The following is a 22,109-nucleotide window of genomic DNA, read 5'->3' as shown; positions in this document are numbered from 1 at the left end:
ATTATCGCTGACATTACAGAAGGTAAAGGCCATGCCCTGCCTCAAGACAGAGCCAAACCTAAGGCTAGACAGTCTAATTTTCGTTCCTTTCGTAATTTCAAAGCAGGAGCAGCATCAACTTCCTCTGCACCAAAACAGGAAGGAGCTGTTGCTTGCTACAGACAAGGCTGGAGACCTAACCAGTCCTGGAACAAGGGCAAGCAGGCCAGGAAACCTGCTGCTGCCCCTAAGACAGCATGAATCGAGGGCCCCCGATCCGGGAACGGATCTAGTGGGGGGCAGACTTTCTCTCTTCGCCCAGGCTTGGGCAAGAGATGTCCAGGATCCCTGGGCGTTAGAGATCATATCTCAGGGATACCTTCTAGACTTCAAATTCTCTCCCCCAAGAGGGAGATTTCATCTGTCAAGGTTGTCAACAAACCAAATAAAGAAAGAGGCGTTTCTACGCTGCGTACAAGATCTTTTATTAATGGGAGTGATCCATCCGGTTCCGCGGTCGGAACAAGGACAAGGGTTTTACTCAAATCTGTTTGTGGTTCCCAAAAAAGAGGGAACTTTCAGGCCAATCTTGGATTTAAAGATCCTAAACAAATTCCTAAGAGTTCCATCGTTCAAAATGGAAACTATTCGGACAATTTTACCCATGATCCAAAAGGGTCAGTACATGACCACAGTGGATTTAAAGGATGCTTACCTTCACATACCGATTCACAAAGATCATTACCGGTATCTAAGGTTTGCCTTTCTAGACAGGCATTACCAGTTTGTAGCTCTTCCATTCGGATTGGCTACGGCTCCGAGAATCTTCACAAAGGTTCTGGGTGCTCTTCTGGCGGTACTAAGACCGCAAGGAATTGCGGTAGCTCCGTACCTAGACGACATTCTGATACAAGCTTCAAGCTTTCAAACTGCCAAGTCTCATACAGAGTTAGTACTGGCATTTCTAAGGTCGCATGGATGGAAGGTGAACGAAAAGAAGAGTTCTCTCTTTCCACTCACAAGAGTTCCCTTCTTGGGGACTCTTATAGATTCTATAGAAATGAAGATTTACCTGACAGAAGACAGGTTAACAAAGCTTCAAAATGCATGCCGTGTCCTTCATTCCATTCAACACCCGTCAGTAGCTCAATGCATGGAGGTGATCGGCTTAATGGTAGCAGCAATGGACATAGTACCCTTTGCACGTCTACATCTCAGACCGCTGCAATTGTGCATGCTAAGTCAGTGGAATGGGGATTACTCAGACTTGTCCCCTACTCTGAATCTGGATCAAGAGACCAGAAATTCTCTTCTATGGTGGCTTTCTCGGCCACATCTGTCCAGGGGGATGCCATTCAGCAGGCCGGACTGGACAATTGTAACAACAGACGCCAGCCTACTAGGTTGGGGCGCTGTCTGGAATTCTCTGAAGGCTCAGGGACAAAGGAATCAGGAGGAGAGTCTCCTACCAATAAACTTTCTGGAATTGAGAGCAGTTCTCATTGCCCTTCTGGCTTGGCCCCAGTTAACAACTCGGGGGTTCATCAGGTTTCAGTCGGACAACATCACAACTGTAGCTTACATCAACTATCAGGGAGGGACAAGAAGCTCCCTAGCAATGATGGAAGTATCAAAGATAATTCGCTGGGCAGAGTCTCACTCTTGCCACCTGTCAGCAATCCACATCCCGGGAGTGGAGAACTGGGAGGCGGATTTCTTAAGTCGTCAGACTTTTCATCCGGGGGAGTGGGAACTTCATCCGGAGGTCTTTGCCCAAATACTTCGACGTTGGGGCAAACCAGAGATAGATCTCATGGCGTCTCGACAGAACGCCAGGCTTCCTCGTTACGGGTCCAGATCCAGGGATCCGGGAGCGGTTCTGATAGATGCTTTGACAGCACCTTGGACCTTCGGGATGGCTTATGTGTTTCCACCCTTCCCGATGCTTCCTCGATTGATTGCCAGAATCAAACAGGAGAGAGCATCAGTGATTCTAATAGCGCCTGCATGGCCACGCAGGACTTGGTATGCAGATCTAGTGGACATGTCATCCTGTCCACCTTGGTCGCTACCTCTGAAACAGGACCTTCTGATCCAGGGTCCCTTCAAACATCAAAATCTAATTTCTCTGAAGCTGACTGCTTGGAAATTGAACGCTTGATTTTATCAAAACGTGGTTTTTCTGAGTCAGTTATTGATACCTTAATACAGGCTAGGAAGCCTGTTACCAGAAAGATTTACCATAAGATATGGCGCAAATACTTATATTGGTGCGAATCCAAGAGTTACTCATGGAGTAAGGTTAGGATTCCGAGGATATTGTCTTTTCTACAAGAAGGTTTAGAAAAGGGTTTATCCGCTAGTTCCTTAAAGGGACAGATTTCAGCTCTGTCCATTCTTTTACACAAACGTCTGTCAGAAGTTCCGGACGTTCAAGCTTTTTGTCAGGCTTTAGCTAGGATCAAGCCTGTGTTTAAAACTGTTGCTCCACCATGGAGTTTGAACTTAGTTCTTAATGTTTTACAGGGGGTTCCGTTTGAACCCCTTCATTCCATTGATATCAAGTTGTTATCTTGGAAAGTTCTGTTTTTAATGGCGATTTCCTCGGCTCGAAGAGTCTCTGAGTTATCTGCCTTACTTTGTGATTCTTCTTATCTGATTTTTCATTCAGACAAGGTAGTTCTGCGTACTAAACCTGGGTTCCTACCTAAGGTGGTCACTAACAGGAATATCAATCAAGAGATTGTGGTTACATCTTTGTGTCCTAATCCTTCTTCGAAAAAGGAACGTCTGCTACACAATCTAGATGTAGTCCGTGCCCTGAAATTTTATCTACAGGCAACTAAGGATTTTCGACAAACGTCTTCCCTGTTTGTCGTTTATTCTGGTCAGAGGAGAGGTCAAAAAGCTTTGGCTACCTCTCTCTCCTTTTGGCTTCGTAGCATAATACGGTTAGCCTATGAGACTGCTGGACAGCAGCCTCCTGAAAGAATTACAGCACATTCTACTAGAGCTGTGGCTTCCACTTGGGCCTTTAAGAATGAGGCTTCTTTTGAACAGATTTGCAAGGCTGCAACTTGGTCTTCTCTTCATACTTTTTCCAAATTTTACAAATTTGACACTTGTGCTTCTTCGGAGGCTGTTTTTGGGAGAAAGGTTCTTCAGGCAGTGGTTCCTTCCGTATAAAGAGCCTGCCTGTCCCTCCCGTCATCCGTGTACTTTAGCTTTGGTATTGGTATCCCATAAGTAATGGATGATCCGTGGACTGGATACACTTAACAAGAGAAAACATAATTTATGCTTACCTGATAAATTTATTTCTCTTGTAGTGTATCCAGTCCACGGCCCGCCCTGTCACTTTAAGGCAGGTAATTTTTCCATTAAACTACAGTCACCACTGTACCCTATGGTTTTCCTTTCTCTGCATGTTTTCGGTCGAATGACTGGTAATGGCAGTTAGGGGAGGAGCTATATAGCAGCTCTGCTGGGTGAATCCTCTTGCACTTCCTGTTGGGGAGGAGTTAATATCCCATAAGTAATTGATGATCCGTGGACTGGATACACCACAAGAGAAATAAATTTATCAGGTAAGCATAAATTATGTTTTTTTTCTTTCCCGTGTCCCAGTAAACACAGCAAAGGCTCAGCATTTCTGAAATGTGTTTCAGATCTAGAGTTGGCTGGAGTAATTATGCCAGTTCCAGTTCTGGAACAGGGGCTGGGGTTTTATTCTATCTCTTCATTGTACCAAAGAAGGTCAATTCCTTCAGACCAGTTCCGGATCTATCTATATTGAATCGTTATGTAAGGATACCAACATTCAAGATGGTAACTGTAGGACTATCCTGCCTTTTGTTTAGCAAGGGCATTATATGTCTACAATAGATTTACAGGATGTATATCTGCATATTCCGATTCATCCAGATCACTTTTAGTTTCTGAGATTCTCTTTTTTTAGACAAGCATTACCAGTTTTGTGGCTCTACCGTTTGGCCTAGCGTCAGCTCCAAGAATTTTTTCAAAGGTTCTCGGTGCCCTTCTGTCTGTAATCAGAGAACAGGGTTTTGGTATTTCCTTATTTGGACGATATCTTGGTACTTGCTCAGTCTTCACATTTTCGCAGAATCTCATACGAATCGACTTGTGTTGTTTCTTCAAGATCATGGTTGGAGGATCAATTTACCATTCAGTTCATTGTTTCCTCAGACAAGGGTAACCTTTTTAGGTTTCCAGATAGATTCAGTGTCTTTGACTCTGTCCTTGTCAGATAAGAGAAGTTTAACATTGATATCAGCTTGTCACAACCTTCAGTCACAATCATTCCCTTTGGTAGTCTTATGCATGGAAATTTTAGGTCTTAGGACTGCCGCATCGGATGCGATCTCCTTTGCTCGTTTTCACATGCGACCTCTTCAGCTCTGTATGCTGAACCAGTGGTGCAGGGATTACACAAAGATATCTCAATTAATATCTTCAAACCGATTATACGACACTCTCTGACATGGTGGACAGTTCACCATCGTTTAGTTCAGGGGGCTTCTTTGTTCTTCAGACCTGGACTATAATCTCAACAGATGCAAGTCTTACAGGTTGGGGAGCTGTGTGGGGGTCTCTGATGGCACAAGGGGTTTGGGAATCTCAGGAGGTGAGATTTCCGATCAATATTTTGAACTCCGTGCAATTTTCAGAGCTCTTCAGTCTTGGCCTCTTCTGAAGAGAGAGTTGTTCATTTGTTTTCAGATAGACAATGTCACAGCTGTGGCATACATCAATCATCAAGGAGGGACTCACAGTCCTCTGGCTATGAAAGAAGTATCTCGAATTTTGGTTTGGGTGGAATCCAGCTCCTGTCTAATCTCTGCGGTTCATATCCCAGGTATAGACAATTGGGAAGCGGATTATCTCAGTCGCCAAACGTTGCATCCGGGCGAATGGTCTCTTCACCCAGAGGTATTTCTTCAGATTGTTCAAATGTGGGAACTCCTAGAAATAGATCTGATGGCTTCTCATTTAAACAAGAAACTTCCCTGGTATCTGTCCAGATCCCGGGATCCTCGGGCGGAAGCAGTGGATACATTATCACTTCCTTGGAAGTATCATCCTGCTTATATCTTTCCGCCTCTAGTTCTTCTTCCAAGAGTATTCTCCAAGATTCTAAAGGAATGCTCGTTTGTCCTGCTGGTAGCTCCAGCATGGCCTCACAGGTTTTGGTATGCGGATCTTGTCCGGATGGCCTCTTGCCAGCTGTGGACTCTTCCGTTAAGACCAGACTTTCTGTCGCAAGGTCCTTTTTTCCACCAGGATCTCAAATCCTTAAATTTTAAGGTATGGAGTTTGAACGCTTGATTCTTGGTCAAAGAAGGTTTCTCTGACTCTGTGATTAATACTATGTGACAGGCTCGTAAATCTGTATCTAGAGAGATATATTATAGAGTCTGGAAGGCTTATATTTCTTAGTGTCTTTCTCATCATTTTTTCTTGGCATTCTTTTTGAATACCAAGAATTTTTCAGTTTCTTCAGGATGGTTTAGATAAAGGTTTGTCCGCAAGTTCCTTGACAGGACAAATCTCTGCTCTTTCTGTTCTTTTTTCACAGAAGGATTGCTAATCTTCCTGATATTTCATTGTTTTGTACAAGCTTTGGTTCGTTGGTTCTGGGGGCTTTTCAAGCTCCTCCTTTGAACCCATGCATTCTTTGGTCGTTATATTACTTTCTTGGAAAGTTTTGTTTCTTTGGCCATCTCTTCTGCCAGAAGAGTCTCTGAATTATCTGCTCTTTCTTGTGAGTCTCCTTTTCTGATTTTTCATCAGGATAGGGCGGTGCTGCGAACTTCTTTTGAATTTTTTACCTAAGGTTGTGAATTCTACCAACCTTAGTAGAGAAATTGTGGTTCCTTCATTATGTCCTAATCCTATGAATTCTAAGGAGAAATCATTGCATTCTTTGGATGCTGTTAGAGCTTTGTATTATTATGTTTAAGCTACTAAGTCTTTCCGAAAGACTTCTAGTCTATTTGTCATCTTTTCCGGTTCTAGAAAAGGCCAGAAAGCTTCTGCCATTTCTTTGGCATCTTGGTTGAAATCTTTATTTCATCATGCCTATGTCGAGTCGGGTAAAATTCCGCCTCGAAGGATTACAGTTCATTCTACTAGGTAAGTTTCTACTTCCTGGGCGTTTAGGAATGAAGCTTCGATTGATCAGATTTGCAAAGCAGCAACTTGGTCCTCTTTGCATACTTTTTCTAAATTCTACCATTTTGATGTGTTTTCTTCTTCTGAAGTAGTTTTTGGTAGAAAAGTACTTCAGGCAGTGGTTTCAGTTTGAATCTTCTGCTTATGTTTTTCATTAAACTTTATTTTGGGTGTGGATTATTTTCAGCAGGAATTGGCTGTCTTTATTTTATCCCTCCCTCTCTAGTGACTCTTGTGTGGAAAGATCCACATCTTGGGTAGTCATTATCCCATACGTCACTAGCTCATGGACTCTTGCTAATTACATGAAAGAAAACATAATTTATGTAAGAGCTTACCTGATAAATTCATTTCTTTCATATTAGCAAGAGTCCATGAGACCCACCCTTTTTGTGGTGGTTATGATTTTTTGTATAAAGCACAATTATTCCAATTCCTTATTTTATATGCTTTCGCACTTTTTTCTTATCACCCCACTTCTTGGCTATTCGTTAAACTGAATTGTGGGTGTGGTGAGGGGTGTATTTATAGGCATTTTAAGGTTTGGGAAACTTTGCCCCTCCTGGTAGGAATGTATATCCCATACGTCACTAGCTCATGGACTCTTGCTAATATGAAAGAAATGAATTTATCAGGTAAGCTCTTACATAAATTATGTTTTTTTTGCCTCAGGATAAAAAACCTAAGGGTAAATCTAAGGCTTCTAACCGTTTTCTTTCCTTTCGTCAGAATAAGGAACAAAAACTCAATCCTCCTCCCAAGGAATCTGCTTCCAGTTGGAAGCCTTCCTCAAATTGGAATAAATCCAAGCCATTTAGTAAACCAAAGTCTGCCCCTAAGTCCGCATGAAGGTGCGGCCCTCATTCCAGCTCAGCTGGTAGGGGGCAGATTAAGGTTTTTCAAGGATTTTTGGATAAAATCTGTCCAAAATCATTGGATTCAGAGCATTGTCTCTCAAGGGTATCGAATAGGATTCAAAGTAAGACCTCCTGTGAGAAGATTTTTTCTCTCACACATTCCTGTAAATCCAGTAAAAGCTCAGGCTTTTCTGAAGTGTGTTTCAGACCTGGAGTCTTCAGGGGTAATCATGCCAGTTCCTCCTCAGGAACAAGGTTTGGGGTTTTATTCAAACCTATTCATTGTACCAAAGAAAGAAAATTTGTTCAGACCAGTTCTGGATCTGAAAATTTTGAATCGTTATGTAAGAGTACCAACTTTCAAGATGGTGACTATAAGGACTATTCTGCCTTTTGTTCAGCAAGGACATTATATGTCCACAATAGACTTGCAGGATGCATACCTTCATATTCCGATTCATCCAGAACACTATCAGTTTCTGAGATTCTCTTTTCTAGACAAGCATTACCAATTTGTTGCTCTTCCATTTGGCCTAGCAACAGCTCCAAGAATATTTTCAAAGGTTCTGGGTGCCCTACTATCTGTAATCGGAGAACAGGTTATTGCGGTTTTTCCTTATTTGGACGATATCTTGGTACTAGCTCAGTCTTTACATACTGCAGAATCTCACACAAATCAACTAGTGTTGTTCCGTCGGAAACATGGTTGGAGGATCAATTTACCAAAAAGTTTCTTGATTCCTCAGACAAGGGTCAACTTTTTAGGCTTCCAGATATATTCAGTGTCCATGACTCTGTCTCTAACAGACAAGAGACGTTTAAAATTGGTCGCAGCATGTCGGCTTCTTCAGTCTCAGTCATTCCCTTCAGTGGCTATGTGCATGGAAGTTTTAGGTCTCATGACTGCAGCATCGGACACAATCCCCTTTGCTCGTTTTCACATGAGACCTCTACAGCTTTGTATGCTGAATCAATGGTGCAGGGATTATACAAAGATATCACAATTAATATCCTTGAAACCCAATGTACGACACTCTCTGACATGGTGGGTAGATCACCATCGTTTGGTTCAAGGGGCTTCTTTTGTTCACCCAACCTGGACTGTGATCACAACAGATGCGAGTCTTTCAGGTTGGGGAGCTGTTTGGGGGTCTCTGACAGCACAAGGGGTTTGGAAATCTCAAGAGGCGAGATTACCAATAAATATTTTAGAACTCCGTGCAATTCTCAGGGCTCTTCAGTTCTGGCCTCTACTAAAGAGAGAACCATTCATTTGTTTTCAGACAGACAATATCACAACTGTGGCTTATGTCAATCATCAGGGTGGGACTCAGTCCCCAAGCTATCAAAGAAGTATCTTGGATACTTGCTTGGGCGGAATCCAGCTCCTGTCTAATCTCTGCGGTGCATATCCCAGGTGTAGACAATTGGGAGGCGGATTATCTCAGCCGCCAGACTTTACATCCAGGGGAGTGGTCTCTCCATCCAGATGTGTTTTCTCAGATTGTTCAGATGTGGAGGCTTCCAGAGATAGATCTGATGGCCTCTCATCTAAACAAGAAACTTCCCAGATACCTGTCCAGGTCCAGGGATGTTCAGGCGGAAGCAGTGGATGCGCTGACACTTCCTTGGTGTTATCAACCTGCTTACATTTTCCCGCCTCTAGTTCTCCTTCCAAGAGTGATTTCCAAAATCATCATGGAACAGTCTTTTGTGTTGCTGGTGGCTCCAGCATCGCCTCACAGGTTTTGGTATGCGGATCTGGTTCAGATGTCCAGTTGCCCGCCTTGGCCACTTCCGTTACGGCCGGACCTACTATCTCAAGGTCAGTTTTTCCATCAGGATCTCAAATCATTAAATTTGAAGGTATGGAAATTGAACGCTTAGGTCTAAGTCATAGAGGTTTCTCTGATTCAGTGATTAATACTATGTTACAAGCTCGTAAATCTGTCTCTAGAAAGATTTATTATAGAGTTTGGAAGACTTACATTTCATGGTGTTCTTCTCATAAATTCTCCTTGCATTCTTTTAGAATTCCTAGAATTTTGCAGTTTCTTCAGGATGGTTTGGATAAGGGTTTGTCTGCAAGTTCCTTGAAAGGACAAATCTCCGCTCTTTCTGTTTTATTTCACAGAAAAAGTGCTATACTTCCTGATATACACTGTTTTGTACAGGCTTTAGTTCGTATTAAGCCTGTCATTAAGCCAATTTCTCCTCCTTGGAGTCTTAATTTGGTTCTGAGGGCTTTACAGGCTCCTCCATTTGAACCTATGCATTCTTTGGACATTAAACTACTTTCTTGGAAAGTGTTGTTCCTTTTGGCTATTTCTTCTGCTAGAAGAGTTTCTGAGCTATCTGCTCTTTCTTGTGAGTCTCCTTTTCTGATTTTTCATCAGGATAAGGCAGTTTTGCGGACTTCTTTTCAATTTTTACCTAAGGTTGTGAATTCTAACAACATTAGTAGAGAAATTGTTGTCCCTTCTTTATGTCCTAATCCTAAGAATTCTTTGGAGAGATCCTTACATTCTTTGGATGTGGTAAGAGCTTTGAAATATTATGTGGAAGCTACTAAAATTTTCAGGAAGACTTCCAGTCTATTTGTTTTATTTTCTGGTCCTAGGAAAGGTCAGAAAGCTTCTGCTATTTCCTTGGCTTCTTGGTTGAAACTTTTGATTCATCAAGCTTATTTGGAGTCGGGTCAAACCCTGCCTCAGAGAATTACAGCTCATTCTACTAGATCAGTCTCTACTTCATGGGCTTTTAAGAATGAAGCTTCAGTTAATCAGATTGGCAAAGCAGCCACTTGGTCCTCTTTGCATACATTTACTAAATTCTACCATTTTGATGTATTTGCTTCTTCGGAAGCAGTTTTTGGTAGAAAAGTTCTTCAGGCAGCTGTTTCAGTTTTATTCTTCTGCTTTTTGATTTGTTTTTTTCTTTCAAAAGTGAAAATAAACTTATTTTTGGGTTGTGGATTATTTTCTCAGCAGAATATGGCTGTTTTTATTTTATTCCCTCCCTCTCTAGTGACTCTTGAGTGGAAGACTCCACATCTTGGGTATTGATATCCCATATGTCACTAGCTCATGGACTCTTGCCAATTACATGAAAGAAAACATAATTTATGTAATAACTTACCTGATAAATTCATTTCTTTCATATTAGCAAGAGTCCATGAGGCCCACCCTTTTTATGGTGGTTATGATTTTTTTGTATAAAGCACAATTATTTCCAAATTTCCTTTGTTGATGCTTTCTACTCCTTTCTTTTTCACCCCACTGCTTGGCTATTCGTTAAACTGAATTGTGGGTGTGGTGAGGGGTGTATTTATAGGCATTTTGAGGTTTGGGAAACTTTGCCCCTCCTGGTAGGATTGTATATCCCATATGTCACTAGCTCATGGACTCTTGCCAATATGAAAAAAATTAATTTATCAGGTAAGTTCTTACATAAATTATGTTTTTTTTTTGTTTGTTTGTTTTTTTGTGTCACCCCCTGGAGGGTGTCACCCAGGTGCGGCCCGCACCCCCCTAGTGACGCCACTGGGAGAAAGCCTCTTCTCTCTAAAAATAACATGGCAGCATGACTTAGGTTTGCAAAGTTGCATCTGAACAAACCACAAGACTTCTGGAACAATGTCCTTTGGACAGACAAGACCAAAGTGGAGATGTTTGGTAAAAACAAAACACAGCATTTCAGAACAAACACTGTGTCACTGTGCATTATGGCCAAACTCCTCATATCAACTGACAAGCATGGTGGAGGGATTTTATATAGCTCTTGGGGTTTAGGATTCCGCCTCCTTGTGGTTGAGAAGAGTAATTCCCAAGAGTAAAGGATTGTGTAGAGTCACCACCTGTATGAAAGAAAGGCATTATGTTTTTTCTATATTAGCTTCATTTGACATTCAAGAAGAATGATAGGTCTGTAAGAAACAGCTTCAATTTAAAATAGGTAAATGGGGTATGTAGTCTAGAGCATGGTTTGCTGTTTTCCATGAGGTTCCTGGTTGGCTGTACCACCTGCCTTGTTAAGAATGTGGTGGCTATGCAGGGTATGAAGCCACTAGAGTACAGAGTTGGGGGGTTTTGCTATAAGACACAGTGTGTACTTACTGCTGTGCACCAAAAGCTTTCATGAAAAATTAATATTTGATTTTTAGCTTTTAACAAACATTTTTTTTAAAGGCACACTAAACAGACTTTAATTACCCTCTAAAACTTTTTTTCCCCATACAGAAACATTAATGTTTATATAAAAATATATACATTAAAACAGTGTTACATTTTTAAAAATGAAGCAAGAAATTGATTGTGTCGCTTGGGAAATGTTGCTGTAATCTATTTGAGGAAGTAAAAAAAAAATTGGAAAACTTTGTCAGTCATGTTGTAATCGGATGTGTGAAATTGTGTCTCATCCCCCAACTTGCTTTAGTACTGCGCATACATCTAGATTTAAAAAGATACTCCATTTGCCTTCAGATACTTCAAGCCATCCCCGTTTTCATGATTATTAATAAAAGACCTGTAATTCAAGCAAATGTCTTCACATTACTCGATTTTTGTGTCTAGTGCAAATCAAACAATAACTTTAAAACCATGCAGATGTTTGTACCTTTGCTTGTAAACCACATGAAAGCCATTTAATCACATTTGTTATACAAATTTCTTTCATGTAATTAACAAGAGTCCATGAGCTAGTGACGTATGGGATATACATTCCTACCAGGAGGGGCAAAGTTTCCCAAACCTTAAAATGCCTATAAATACACCCCTCACCACACCCACAAATCAGTTTTACAAACTTTGCCTCCAAGGGAGGTGGTGAAGCTACGAAATCTTTCCGTAAGACTTCTAGTCTATTTGTTATCTTTTCCGGTTCTAGGAAAGGCCAGAAAGCTTCTGCCATTTCTTTGGCATCTTGGTTGAAATCTTTAATTCATCTTGCCTATGTTGAGTCGGGTAAAACTCCGCCTCAAAGAATTACAGCTCATTCTACTAGGTCAGTATCTACTTCCTGGGCGTTTAGGAATGAAGCTTCGGTTGACCAGATCTGCAAAGCAGCAACTTGGTCTTCTTTGCATACTTTTACTAAATTCTACCATTTTGATGTATTTTCTTCTTCTGAAGCAGTTTTTGGTAGAAAAGTTCTTCAGGCAGCGGTTTCAGTTTGAATCTTCTGCTTATGTTTTTTGTTAAACTTTATTTTGGGTGTGGATTATTTTCAGCAGGAATTGGCTGTCTTTATTTTATCCCTCCCTCTCTAGTGACTCTTGTGTGGAAAGATCCACATCTTGGGTAGTCATTATCCCATACGTCACTAGCTCATGGACTCTTGTTAATTACATGAAAGAAAACATAATTTATGTAAGAACTTACCTGATAAATTCATTTCTTTCATATTAACAAGAGTCCATGAGGCCCACCCTTTTTTGTGGTGGTTATGATTTTTTTGTATAAAGCACAATTATTCCAATTCCTTATTTTATATGCTTCGCACTTTTTCTTATCACCCCACTTCTTGGCTATTCGTTAAACTGATTTGTGGGTGTGGTGAGGGGTGTATTTATAGGCATTTTAAGGTTTGGGAAACTTTGCCCCTCCTGGTAGGAATGTATATCCCATACGTCACTAGCTCATGGACTCTTGTTAATATGAAAGAAATGAATTTATCAGGTAAGTTCTTACATAAATTATGTTATTTAAAAATGTCCCTTTTTAATGATTAATTAAGATTATAAACTCCACTAGCTTTGTGATGCTACAAGTTCATTTGGATTATCTGTGAGACTCTTATTTCACCATTTTCATGTAATTACATTTGTTGATTTTCCAATTCTGAGAATTGAAAATGCAGATTCTAGTAACAAGTTTGAATTGGCTTCTCCAACTTTTTTATTTTACTACCTTTTACTGTAATTTCAGTCTGAATATTGTTGGTTTTCACTTCTGAAAATGGAAGTACACACTGCAGACATCACTACTACATACATGTTCTTTAATTGGTGGAGATTTTGTTAAAGGGACAGTCTAGGCCAAAATAAACTTTCATGATTCAGCTAGGGCATGTAATTTTAAACAATTTTCCAATTTACTTTTTACATCAATTTTGCTTTGTTCTCTTGGTATTCTTAGTTGAAAGCTTAACCTAGGAGGTTCATATGCTAATTTCTTAGACCTTGAAGCCCACCTCTTTCAGATTGCATTTTAACAGTTTTTCACCACTAGAGGGTGTTAGTTCACATATTTCATATAGATAACACTGTGCACGTGAAGTAATCTGGGAGCAGGCACTGATTGGCTAGACTGCAAGTTTGTCAAAAGAACTGAAAAAAAGGGGCAGTTTGCAGAGGCTTAGATGCAAGATAATCACAGAGGTTAAAAGTATATTATTATAACTGTTGGTTATGCAAAACTGGGAAATGGGTAATAAAGGGATTATCTATCTTTTAAAACAATAAAAATTCTGGTGTAGACTGTCCCTTTAACAAATGATAGACAAGTCTTGTTTTGCTCTAATAACAAGCCCGTATTGGCTCCTGTAAATAAGGCAAGAGAGAGGCGCAGTTTGACCATTGGGAAAAAAAAACTTCCTCTTGTAGTTCTCTGATCATGTTTATGTATAAACACATCTGCATCAGATTAATTCTGCTAAAGCTGTTGGTAACTCCTCACATTATTATTCTAGGAATCTCGCAGGATTCATCAGTTTCACTATATCAACTGGCCGGATCACGATGTTCCCTCATCATTTGATTCCATTTTGGACATGATCAACTTAATGCGAGACTACCAGTCTCATGAAGATGTACCTATATGCATTCATTGCAGGTATACCTTATGTGCTGTGTGTATTATGGATTCCTGTGTGCATCAGTTCAATCGGCTAATGTAGAGCTGGGAATTCTGCATCTACTGAAATTAATGTTAAATAGAATTAAAGAGAAAAAAAAAGTACATAAAAAAAAGTTAAACCATTATTCAAATGCAGAAAATAGAGGCAAATTAGTTTATGTATCAAGTAATCCTAAAGCTTTGTTAAAATGTTAGTCTTCCTTTTGGGCTGCAATTTCTTGCAAAGTTTATTACCAAAGATCTATGCTAAACTTTGCAGCAGTAATGGAAACGAACTTGTACTGCTTATGGCTTGTCTGAGGCAAACTGTTCGCAAATAATCTTCCATTAAATACTAAATTCCAATGGTGTATACAATTGTTAGGACACAGATTTTAATATATATTAAAGGGACATAATACTCATATGCAAACTTGAAAGTAATGCAATGTAACTGTAAAATGATAACTAGAAAATCTCACCTGAGAATCTTTGTAAAAAAGGAAGATATTTTACCTCAAAATTTCTTCAGCTCACAATAGTAAGTGCTGTGTGAGCTGATATGCGGTAGCTTCAGTCAGCTTCATCTGTGCTGGTGTCATACTTCTTTCCTTTTACTGAAATCTCATGATATTTCATAGTAAACTTCCTTAAACTGAGGGAAATAACATGACACTGCCTGCACATGCCAGATTCACACTCCCTTGAAAGTCCTGGGACTAGCATCATGATTTGCTGCTTAAAGTCCCTTTACAAGGGGATGTGGCTACTGAGGAACCTTTGAGATAAAAATCTTTTTTTACATAGAGATGTTCAGGTGATATTTTCAAGTAGGCTTTTCACAGCAATGCTGCATCACTTTCAAGTGCTTCAACATTTGGGGATGCTGTCCCTTTAAATGAAAGTAGAATGCACTTCTGCGCTAGGGACTGTTACATAAGACGTCACTGACCATAAAATCCTACTCAGTACATTCGTTGATATGCATTCAGATTACATTCCTTTTGTTGAGCTAATTTTATTCAGTTCACGTTAGTTTTTGAGAACATTAAATTGGGATTTGGGTGATGTCACTAATGTTGTCTCCACAGCGCAGGGTGCGGAAGAACAGGAGCAATATGTGCCATAGATTACACATGGAATCTACTGAAAGCTGGGGTAAGGAAACTAATCTAAGTCAAGTAGACTTACATTCCAGTGATTACTATTCTTTTCCTCTGTACATTATTTTTATGTATCAGAAAATGTATTCCAAATCTGTAAACTGTCTTTATGTGAGTTCTGTGAACTCTTCGCAAATTATGAAGTGGAATAAAAAGGACCTCTGTTTTAGTGTGCTTTATTTTCTTCTTGTTAGAGGATACCAGAAGACTTTGATGTTTTCAAGTTAATTCAAGAAATGAGAACACAAAGGCATTCAGCTGTACAAACAAAGGTATATACAAACTACAAAGCAACATGAAGTATACGGAATTATCCGCAATATTTGTTAGCCTATACATACTTCAAAAGCTTTGAAATAACTAGAAGCGTTAAAGGGATAGTCTAGTCAAAATTCAAATTCAACTTTCATGATTCAGATAGAGCATGCAATTTTAAGCAACTTTCTAATTTAGTCCTAATATAATTTTTTTCTTCATTCTCTTGGGGGTCAACTTATTATTGGCCAAATTGGGCCAATTCACCCTTTTTCCGCATGAGCCTTTAGGCTCGCCGGAAACAGGAGTTAAGAAGCAGCGGTCTGTAGACCGCTGCTCCTTAACTCATACGCCACCTCTGAGGCTGCGTACAGCAATCTGCCCAATCCTATACAATCGAGCTGATTGACACCCCCTGCTAGTGGCCGATTGGTTGCAAATCTGCAGGTGGCGGTATTGCACAAGCAGTTCACTAGAACTGCTTGTGCAATGCTGAATATGGACAGCGTATGCTGTCCACATTCAGCCATGTCTGGCGGACATGATACGCTACAGTGTATCATGTCCGCCAGACTTTAATAAATTGACCCCTTGGTGTCTTTATTTGAATGTAAGCATGTAAGAAGAAATGTAAGCTTAGGAGCCGTCCCATTTTTGGTTCAGCACCTGGGTAGCGCTTGCTGATTGGTGGCTACAGTTTATTCATTTTCTGTAAGGGTACCCTTGTAGAATATGGGTGGGTATCAGTGATACTAAGTAATACTTGCTTTCGATACAGCTGCCCTGCTACCTATTTTGTAAGACTGAAAGTGATTATAGAAAAGTATGAATTGGCAAAAAGGCAGTGGGTTGTTGATGTACATTAGATCAGACCCAACATAAATGGGGAAAAATGTTTTTGAATGTTTATTCAAGGCACAATTGCTTTTAAAATGTATATATGCTTTGTAGGAGCAATACGAACTTGTGCACCGTGCAATAGCCCAGCTATTTGAGAAGCAACTTCAAGTGTATGAAAGTGAAAACACAAAGATTGTTGATGGCTTGGTATGTATGCAGTAATTGTACAATTACAAAGCTTATGACAGTAATTCAGAACAGCTTGTAATCTGGTACAGTCATCAGGTGCAGAACCGCCTCAAAGCCTTCCCATTCTGTCTATAAACCCAAGAGCAAATTTGGGGCTTGCACAGCAGACCTACATTAAATCTGAAATTTACTCTTTCATGGTTGATAAACAACAACAAATTGTGTACAACAGATTTGTTACAATTTCCCTAAGAATATTAAGCAATACATCTCGATTGTTTTGTAGGGTGCATTCATCGCTTTGTCATATTAATGAGCAGAAACATACAAGCCAGCATAATGCCAATTACTTGTGCTTTTATATGACATACTAAAGCAGATCTGTTTTACTCGAGCTACACACTAGGTACTGCTTTATGACCCTGCCTGATGGTAGTTTTTAATCTCAATTATGTTCTCCACTAATAATTACTGCTAATTCTACTTACGGCTCATGCTTCCAATGCGACAATTACTTTTTACTACAGTAATGAAGCCATTCTAAAGCATTTATTATTTTTAGGATGAAAACGTTGCCATCAGCACACTGGAGAATGATAAAACAGACTCCCCCCCACCAAAACCACCACGAACACGGAGGCAAGTATTTAATACACTGTAGTGTTGGTTTTAAATGCTGATTGCAAAAAAACATACTAATAAGCTGTAAATATTCCTCAAAATTAGGGATCTATTATCCTTTTTATTTATTCTTTCCTTAAAAACACTTCTAGCTCAAACTCTGTATTATCTCCTTGTTTGTTCTTCCACACTGATGCAGACAGCGAATCCTGACTATTCATTATGCTCATATTTTTATTGAAATTGTCAGCAAACATAAAACACAGAAGTATAAAGAATATACAAGACACTAGTTATATATAACAAGTACATTCTCTACAATTAAATAAACATGCCTAGATCTATCTAAAGGCACGAAGTGTCCAACTTACATGTGATCATACAAGGCAAAAATAGAGGGGAGCAAAAGGGAGAGGAGGGTGGGAATCCTCACCCCATCCTTAAACAACCCTGAAAAAAACTGCAAGAAGCAATGTCCCAAATCATAGAATAGTAATCAACTTTGGGTTTAGTGAAAATCGCGGTTCAGTTACCTCAATAAAAAAAAAGTCCAACTGTAGTTTAGTCTGGAAGACCTATTTCTCTATATTTCTTATATAATCTATAAAATCAATAACCCCTACCCAACTTGGAGTGGCCTGTTTTCCCCCCAATTCCTGGCAATAGGTGATTGCCTCTGGGATCTAGATGATTTTTTTAAGACCCAGGTGTGTAAGACTGGTATCTGGTGTAAAACTATCATGTAAATTAGTCATTGGCAAGTTTTTTGTTTTTTAAATACAGCTATTCGTATGTTCCTGTTAAAATGTTTCTCAGCAATACATGCTCCAATTTTTATTTTTATATAAAGGGCACTTAATTCTTGCTTTCTTTATCATTTATTCTGAGTTGAAACTGCAGCCCTAAAAGCCTGAGCCCCCTCGGTTTCGTTATGCTCTGATCAGCATGGACTGTAGGAAAAATAGATTTAGTTGCCAACCTGTTACTTATGGATTTACAGATCTAGTTGAAGGAGCTTTATTGAAAATATTAAAATGCCAACACATTGTCACAGTCATTGTTTTCAATGGTTCAGCCTAACCATTTTAGCTTCCCGGAATAAAGTTATGCGTTGCTTCTATTTTAGGCTTGATGGTCACATTCCTTAACTCTGGCAATAGTTCTTTTGTTTGATGTTAAAACCCTATGCTGTATTGCTGAAAATTCCGAATTATTTGAGGGTTTCTCATTGGGTAGTTGCCAGTAGCCCTGTAAAGCTTTACTCAATTCAGTTCTTTGTACACATAACATTTTTGTGTGCATTTGGCCTATCATTGTTCCAAGCATGGTGTGGCTTCCAATTCATGCAGTCATTTTCTCTATTAACTCTTTCACATATGGATTTATTGTATTTTTTAGTGTTAGGCGTCTTTTCTTTGCTCACATTCATTAAAGAGGTTAATATGTTGATTGATAGAATGTCAGTTACTAAGCTTCCACTATAGTTTTCCTGAGTGTTGTAGTACCCGGAAAGGAGACCATTCTCCCAGGACCTGTATGAACTAGTGACACTTTAGTTTTAAATGGGTTAAACTTGTGCAATTGTTTCTGTAATCCAACTCAAGAAAGACTGGAGACTTTTCCACAGTTACCTTGTAAATCTGGGTGATTACCGATTTGCTCTTGTGCAATGTTTTGTACTTAAAAATTCACTGTTCTCCTTATTTTTTTGAAAAAACATTTTGATAAATGGGTGGGAAAGTAAAACAACTTCAGTGTGTTTTTTTTTTTGTTTTGTTTTTTTAAGAACATTTGATTAATGGGTGGGAAAATAAAATTACTTTTCCAGTATATTTTTATTTTTAGAAAGAACATTTGATAAATGGTTTTTTTTTTTTTTTTTTAATCCTAAAATCCAGTTGTCATTATTTTTAAAATGTAGAGCAAAATCTAGTATTTGCTACGTGCCTGTTTAAAGGGGAAGTAAAGCAAAATTAAACTTTAATGATTCAGGTAGAACAAGCAATTTTGAACAGCTGTCAAATTTACTTCATTCTTTTTGTATCCTTTGAGGTGTAAACAGAATTAGGCTTAAGGGGCATGAAACCCCATTTTTTTTTTCTTCTTTGATTCATATTACATATGTCATATCCTTTTAAACAACTTTCCAAATTACCTCTATTTGATTTGCTTTGTTCTCTTAATATCCTTTGTTGAGGGATGTGTTTTGCTACCAGCAGTGCATTGCTGCTCCTTCAACAAAGGATAAAAAGAGAATGGCACACATTTGTTAATAGAAGTCAATTTAATAGTTGTTTAAAATTGTATGCTCTTTCTAAATCATGAAAAAATGGGATATTTATATATCAGAACTGTCGAAATTCTCACAATTAACCCACAAAACTATATATATATAAATATATATTTATATTTATGAAATGATTTACACACAACTACTGCAGTCATGAGACAAATGATTGCAGAAGCTTCTCTTGAATCCACTTTGTTCATAAATAGCAGACATTCATGGCTTTGCCATTGGTTTTTGGAATTAAAAGGCTGCTCCCATATTTCTAAAATTCTCTGCAATTAAGAATACTCGGTAAGATGCTACGGTTAATACTTGCTGTAGTGTAGGGATTACCCTCCCATCTGAGGGTAATACCTACACAATGTGTGTGTGTGGGAAAAGTTTCACTATGATTCACTAGTCGGAGGGAAAAAGTTACTAGTCCACTCGATATTAAATATAGGAAAAAGTAAAATTTCTAACTCGTCAGACTGCTGTGTCCCCCTGGACCAGTGGACCACTGGAAATTTCAATCTCTATCTTTTTCATATTCTGGTGGTGAGAGTCCACATTCCTTTACTCATGGGAATTACTTCTCTACGGCTAGGAGGAGGCAAAGATTCCCATACCTGAAGAGCTATATAAAATCCCTCTTACTTCATATACCTCAATCTTTACTTTGCTTCTGTTGGAGGTGGTCAAAGAATGAAGATGTGCAATGTTCTTCAGGGGGTCTTAAAGGGACAGTCAACTCAAAATGTTTTACTGTGTTGTGCAGAACCCACGGGCGTGAGCACAATGTTATCTATATGGGCCACAAAAACTAGCAGTCTCCTGTTGTGAAAAGCAAATAAAAAAGCATGTGATAAGAGGCTGTCTATAGTGGCTTAGAAACAGGCAGACATTTAGAGGTTTGAGAGTTATAAAGTATATTAATATAAGAAAGTTGGCTATGCAAAGCTGGGGAATGGGTAGTAAAGGCGTTATATAACTTTTTAAACCATAACAATTTTAGTGTTGACTGTCTTTTAAGTTTACATTGAAGCCCTGTTCCCCTCAGAGTAAAGTGCTTGTCAGAGGGATGTTTTTGGATTATGGTCTGATACAATTGTTTTGCCTCATGGGAAATCTTTCAAATTCCCTCTGTAAATTCGGTTGTAGGGACTTATCTTCTGCCTCCCTTTACAGATCTACGTTATACTCCTATCTCCACTACCACTGTTGATAAGTTTCAGTACTGTTTTGGCTGTCTACTACTGGCTTGTTAGTGGATGGTTGTCTATGGGTAAGTATGTTTTTATTCTATATATAGACACTCGCTCATATAGCTTTATTTATGGGCACTTGTATATGTTTAAACGTTTATCTATATATATATATTGTTTTAGATATATGGCCCTTTGACAGATTTACTATTGCCCTTGATTTTTGCGTGCATATTTTTTGGCTTGCTTTTAGTTTTCGTGTGCCGGGATCTTGACACTGATATATGCTCCTCGGGTTATCACGCCTTTTTTTTCTGTACCGTTATTGGCTCCTTGGTTTTAATGTTTTGTCTGGGTTAGTGCACGTCGGCATGTTCCCTTTTGCGTGTCATGTTAGCTCACGGCACGGTTGCACTCAGGTTTGCTTTTTGGCTCGCTTTAGTCTATTTAAATAGTAGTTTGTTAGGGTTTTTTTGGCGCACACAGCCTGTGTCTGGCTTGGCAGAGCATGCTTAGTTTTTTCTGCATGCTAGTTTTATGAAGGGGGGTATAGGTTTCCCTTTCCTCAATAGGTTGCTTAAAGGGGGTGTTTTTTATATAGTACTTTTGCATTGCTTTTGGTTTTTGCTATTATGGAGCAGCAAAAATCTGTCCCTAAATTTACCCTAGAAATTGAGTCTCCTGTACACCTTTATACCAATAATTATGTGTGTTTATTGTAAAATAACTGAAGTTCCTCCTTCTGCTAATTTATGTGACTCATGTTTAGATTTGTTACCACATGCATGCTGATCAATCTGTTTCAAATGTTTCTCAGGGTAGTAATGCAACTACTGTCCATTACAGGAAGATGCTGACGGAATACCTCCAGCTATGAATAATTTAATTCTGCAATTATTAAGGTATTGGCTGCCCTTCCACCGTTAAACAAACGTAAAAGGTCAGTTCAAATGTTTCCTTCTACTAGTAATGAGTGTCCTGATACTGGGCATAATGACTGTGGTATCTTCAGATGGTGAGGTTTCCATTATTCAGGGGGCTTCTTTTGCTTTTCCTACCTGGTCTGTTGATCACCACAGATGCAAGTCTTTCAGGTTGTGGAGCAGTTTGGAGGTTTCTGACAGCACAGGGGGTTTGGGATGCTTGGGAGGCGAGGCTGCCAATCAATGTCTAGAACTATGTACAATTTTAAGGACCCTTCAAGCTCGGCTTCCGTTGAAAAAGGGAGTCTTCTGTCAATCATCAGAGGGAACTCACAGTTCCCTGGCAATTAGGGAAGTATCTCTAATTAATTCTCTTGGGCAGAAGCCAATTCTTGCCTTATTTCTGCAGTTCACATTCCAGGAGTGAACAATTGGAAAGCAGACTTTCACAGTTGTCTGTCTTTTCATCCAGGGGAGTTGTCTCTTCATCACGATATCTTCAATCTGATTGTGGACCTTTGGGGTCTATCAGAGATAGACCTGATGGCCTCTTGTTGGAACAACAAACTTGCAGTAAAGAAGTAAATTATAAGCATCAAAGTATGAGACCCGGCTTAACTTATGAATTACCCTCCAGGAAAGCAAAAATAGTGATAACAATATATTAGAAAAAGTTAAGCGCTAAAAGCAAGGGTATAAGAGAGGACTAAAGTGTAAGTGAAATTCAATATTGAATTGTGGACAGATGCAAGTATATAAAAATATAAATATAAAAATAGACTT

General features: G+C 39.2%; 1 protein-coding gene across 1 annotated transcript in view; it reads left to right on the top strand.

The window, feature by feature from the left end:
- Positions 1-22,109, top strand: part of PTPN12 (protein tyrosine phosphatase non-receptor type 12) — a 330,655-nt gene that overhangs the window by 233,383 nt on the left and 75,163 nt on the right. The window contains exons 7-11 of the mRNA XM_053719169.1: positions 13,716-13,858; positions 14,953-15,019; positions 15,219-15,296; positions 16,231-16,326; positions 16,871-16,947. Coding sequence (XP_053575144.1) covers positions 13,716-13,858; positions 14,953-15,019; positions 15,219-15,296; positions 16,231-16,326; positions 16,871-16,947 — 461 coding nt within the window. The remainder of the gene's footprint in view (positions 1-13,715; positions 13,859-14,952; positions 15,020-15,218; positions 15,297-16,230; positions 16,327-16,870; positions 16,948-22,109) is intronic.

Source organism: Bombina bombina, chromosome 6, assembly GCF_027579735.1.
Source record: "Bombina bombina isolate aBomBom1 chromosome 6, aBomBom1.pri, whole genome shotgun sequence".
In the NCBI taxonomy this organism is placed as follows: Eukaryota; Metazoa; Chordata; class Amphibia; order Anura; family Bombinatoridae; genus Bombina; species Bombina bombina.
Note: the sequence above shows the minus strand (reverse complement) of the source record. Positions and strands in the feature narration are given on the sequence as shown.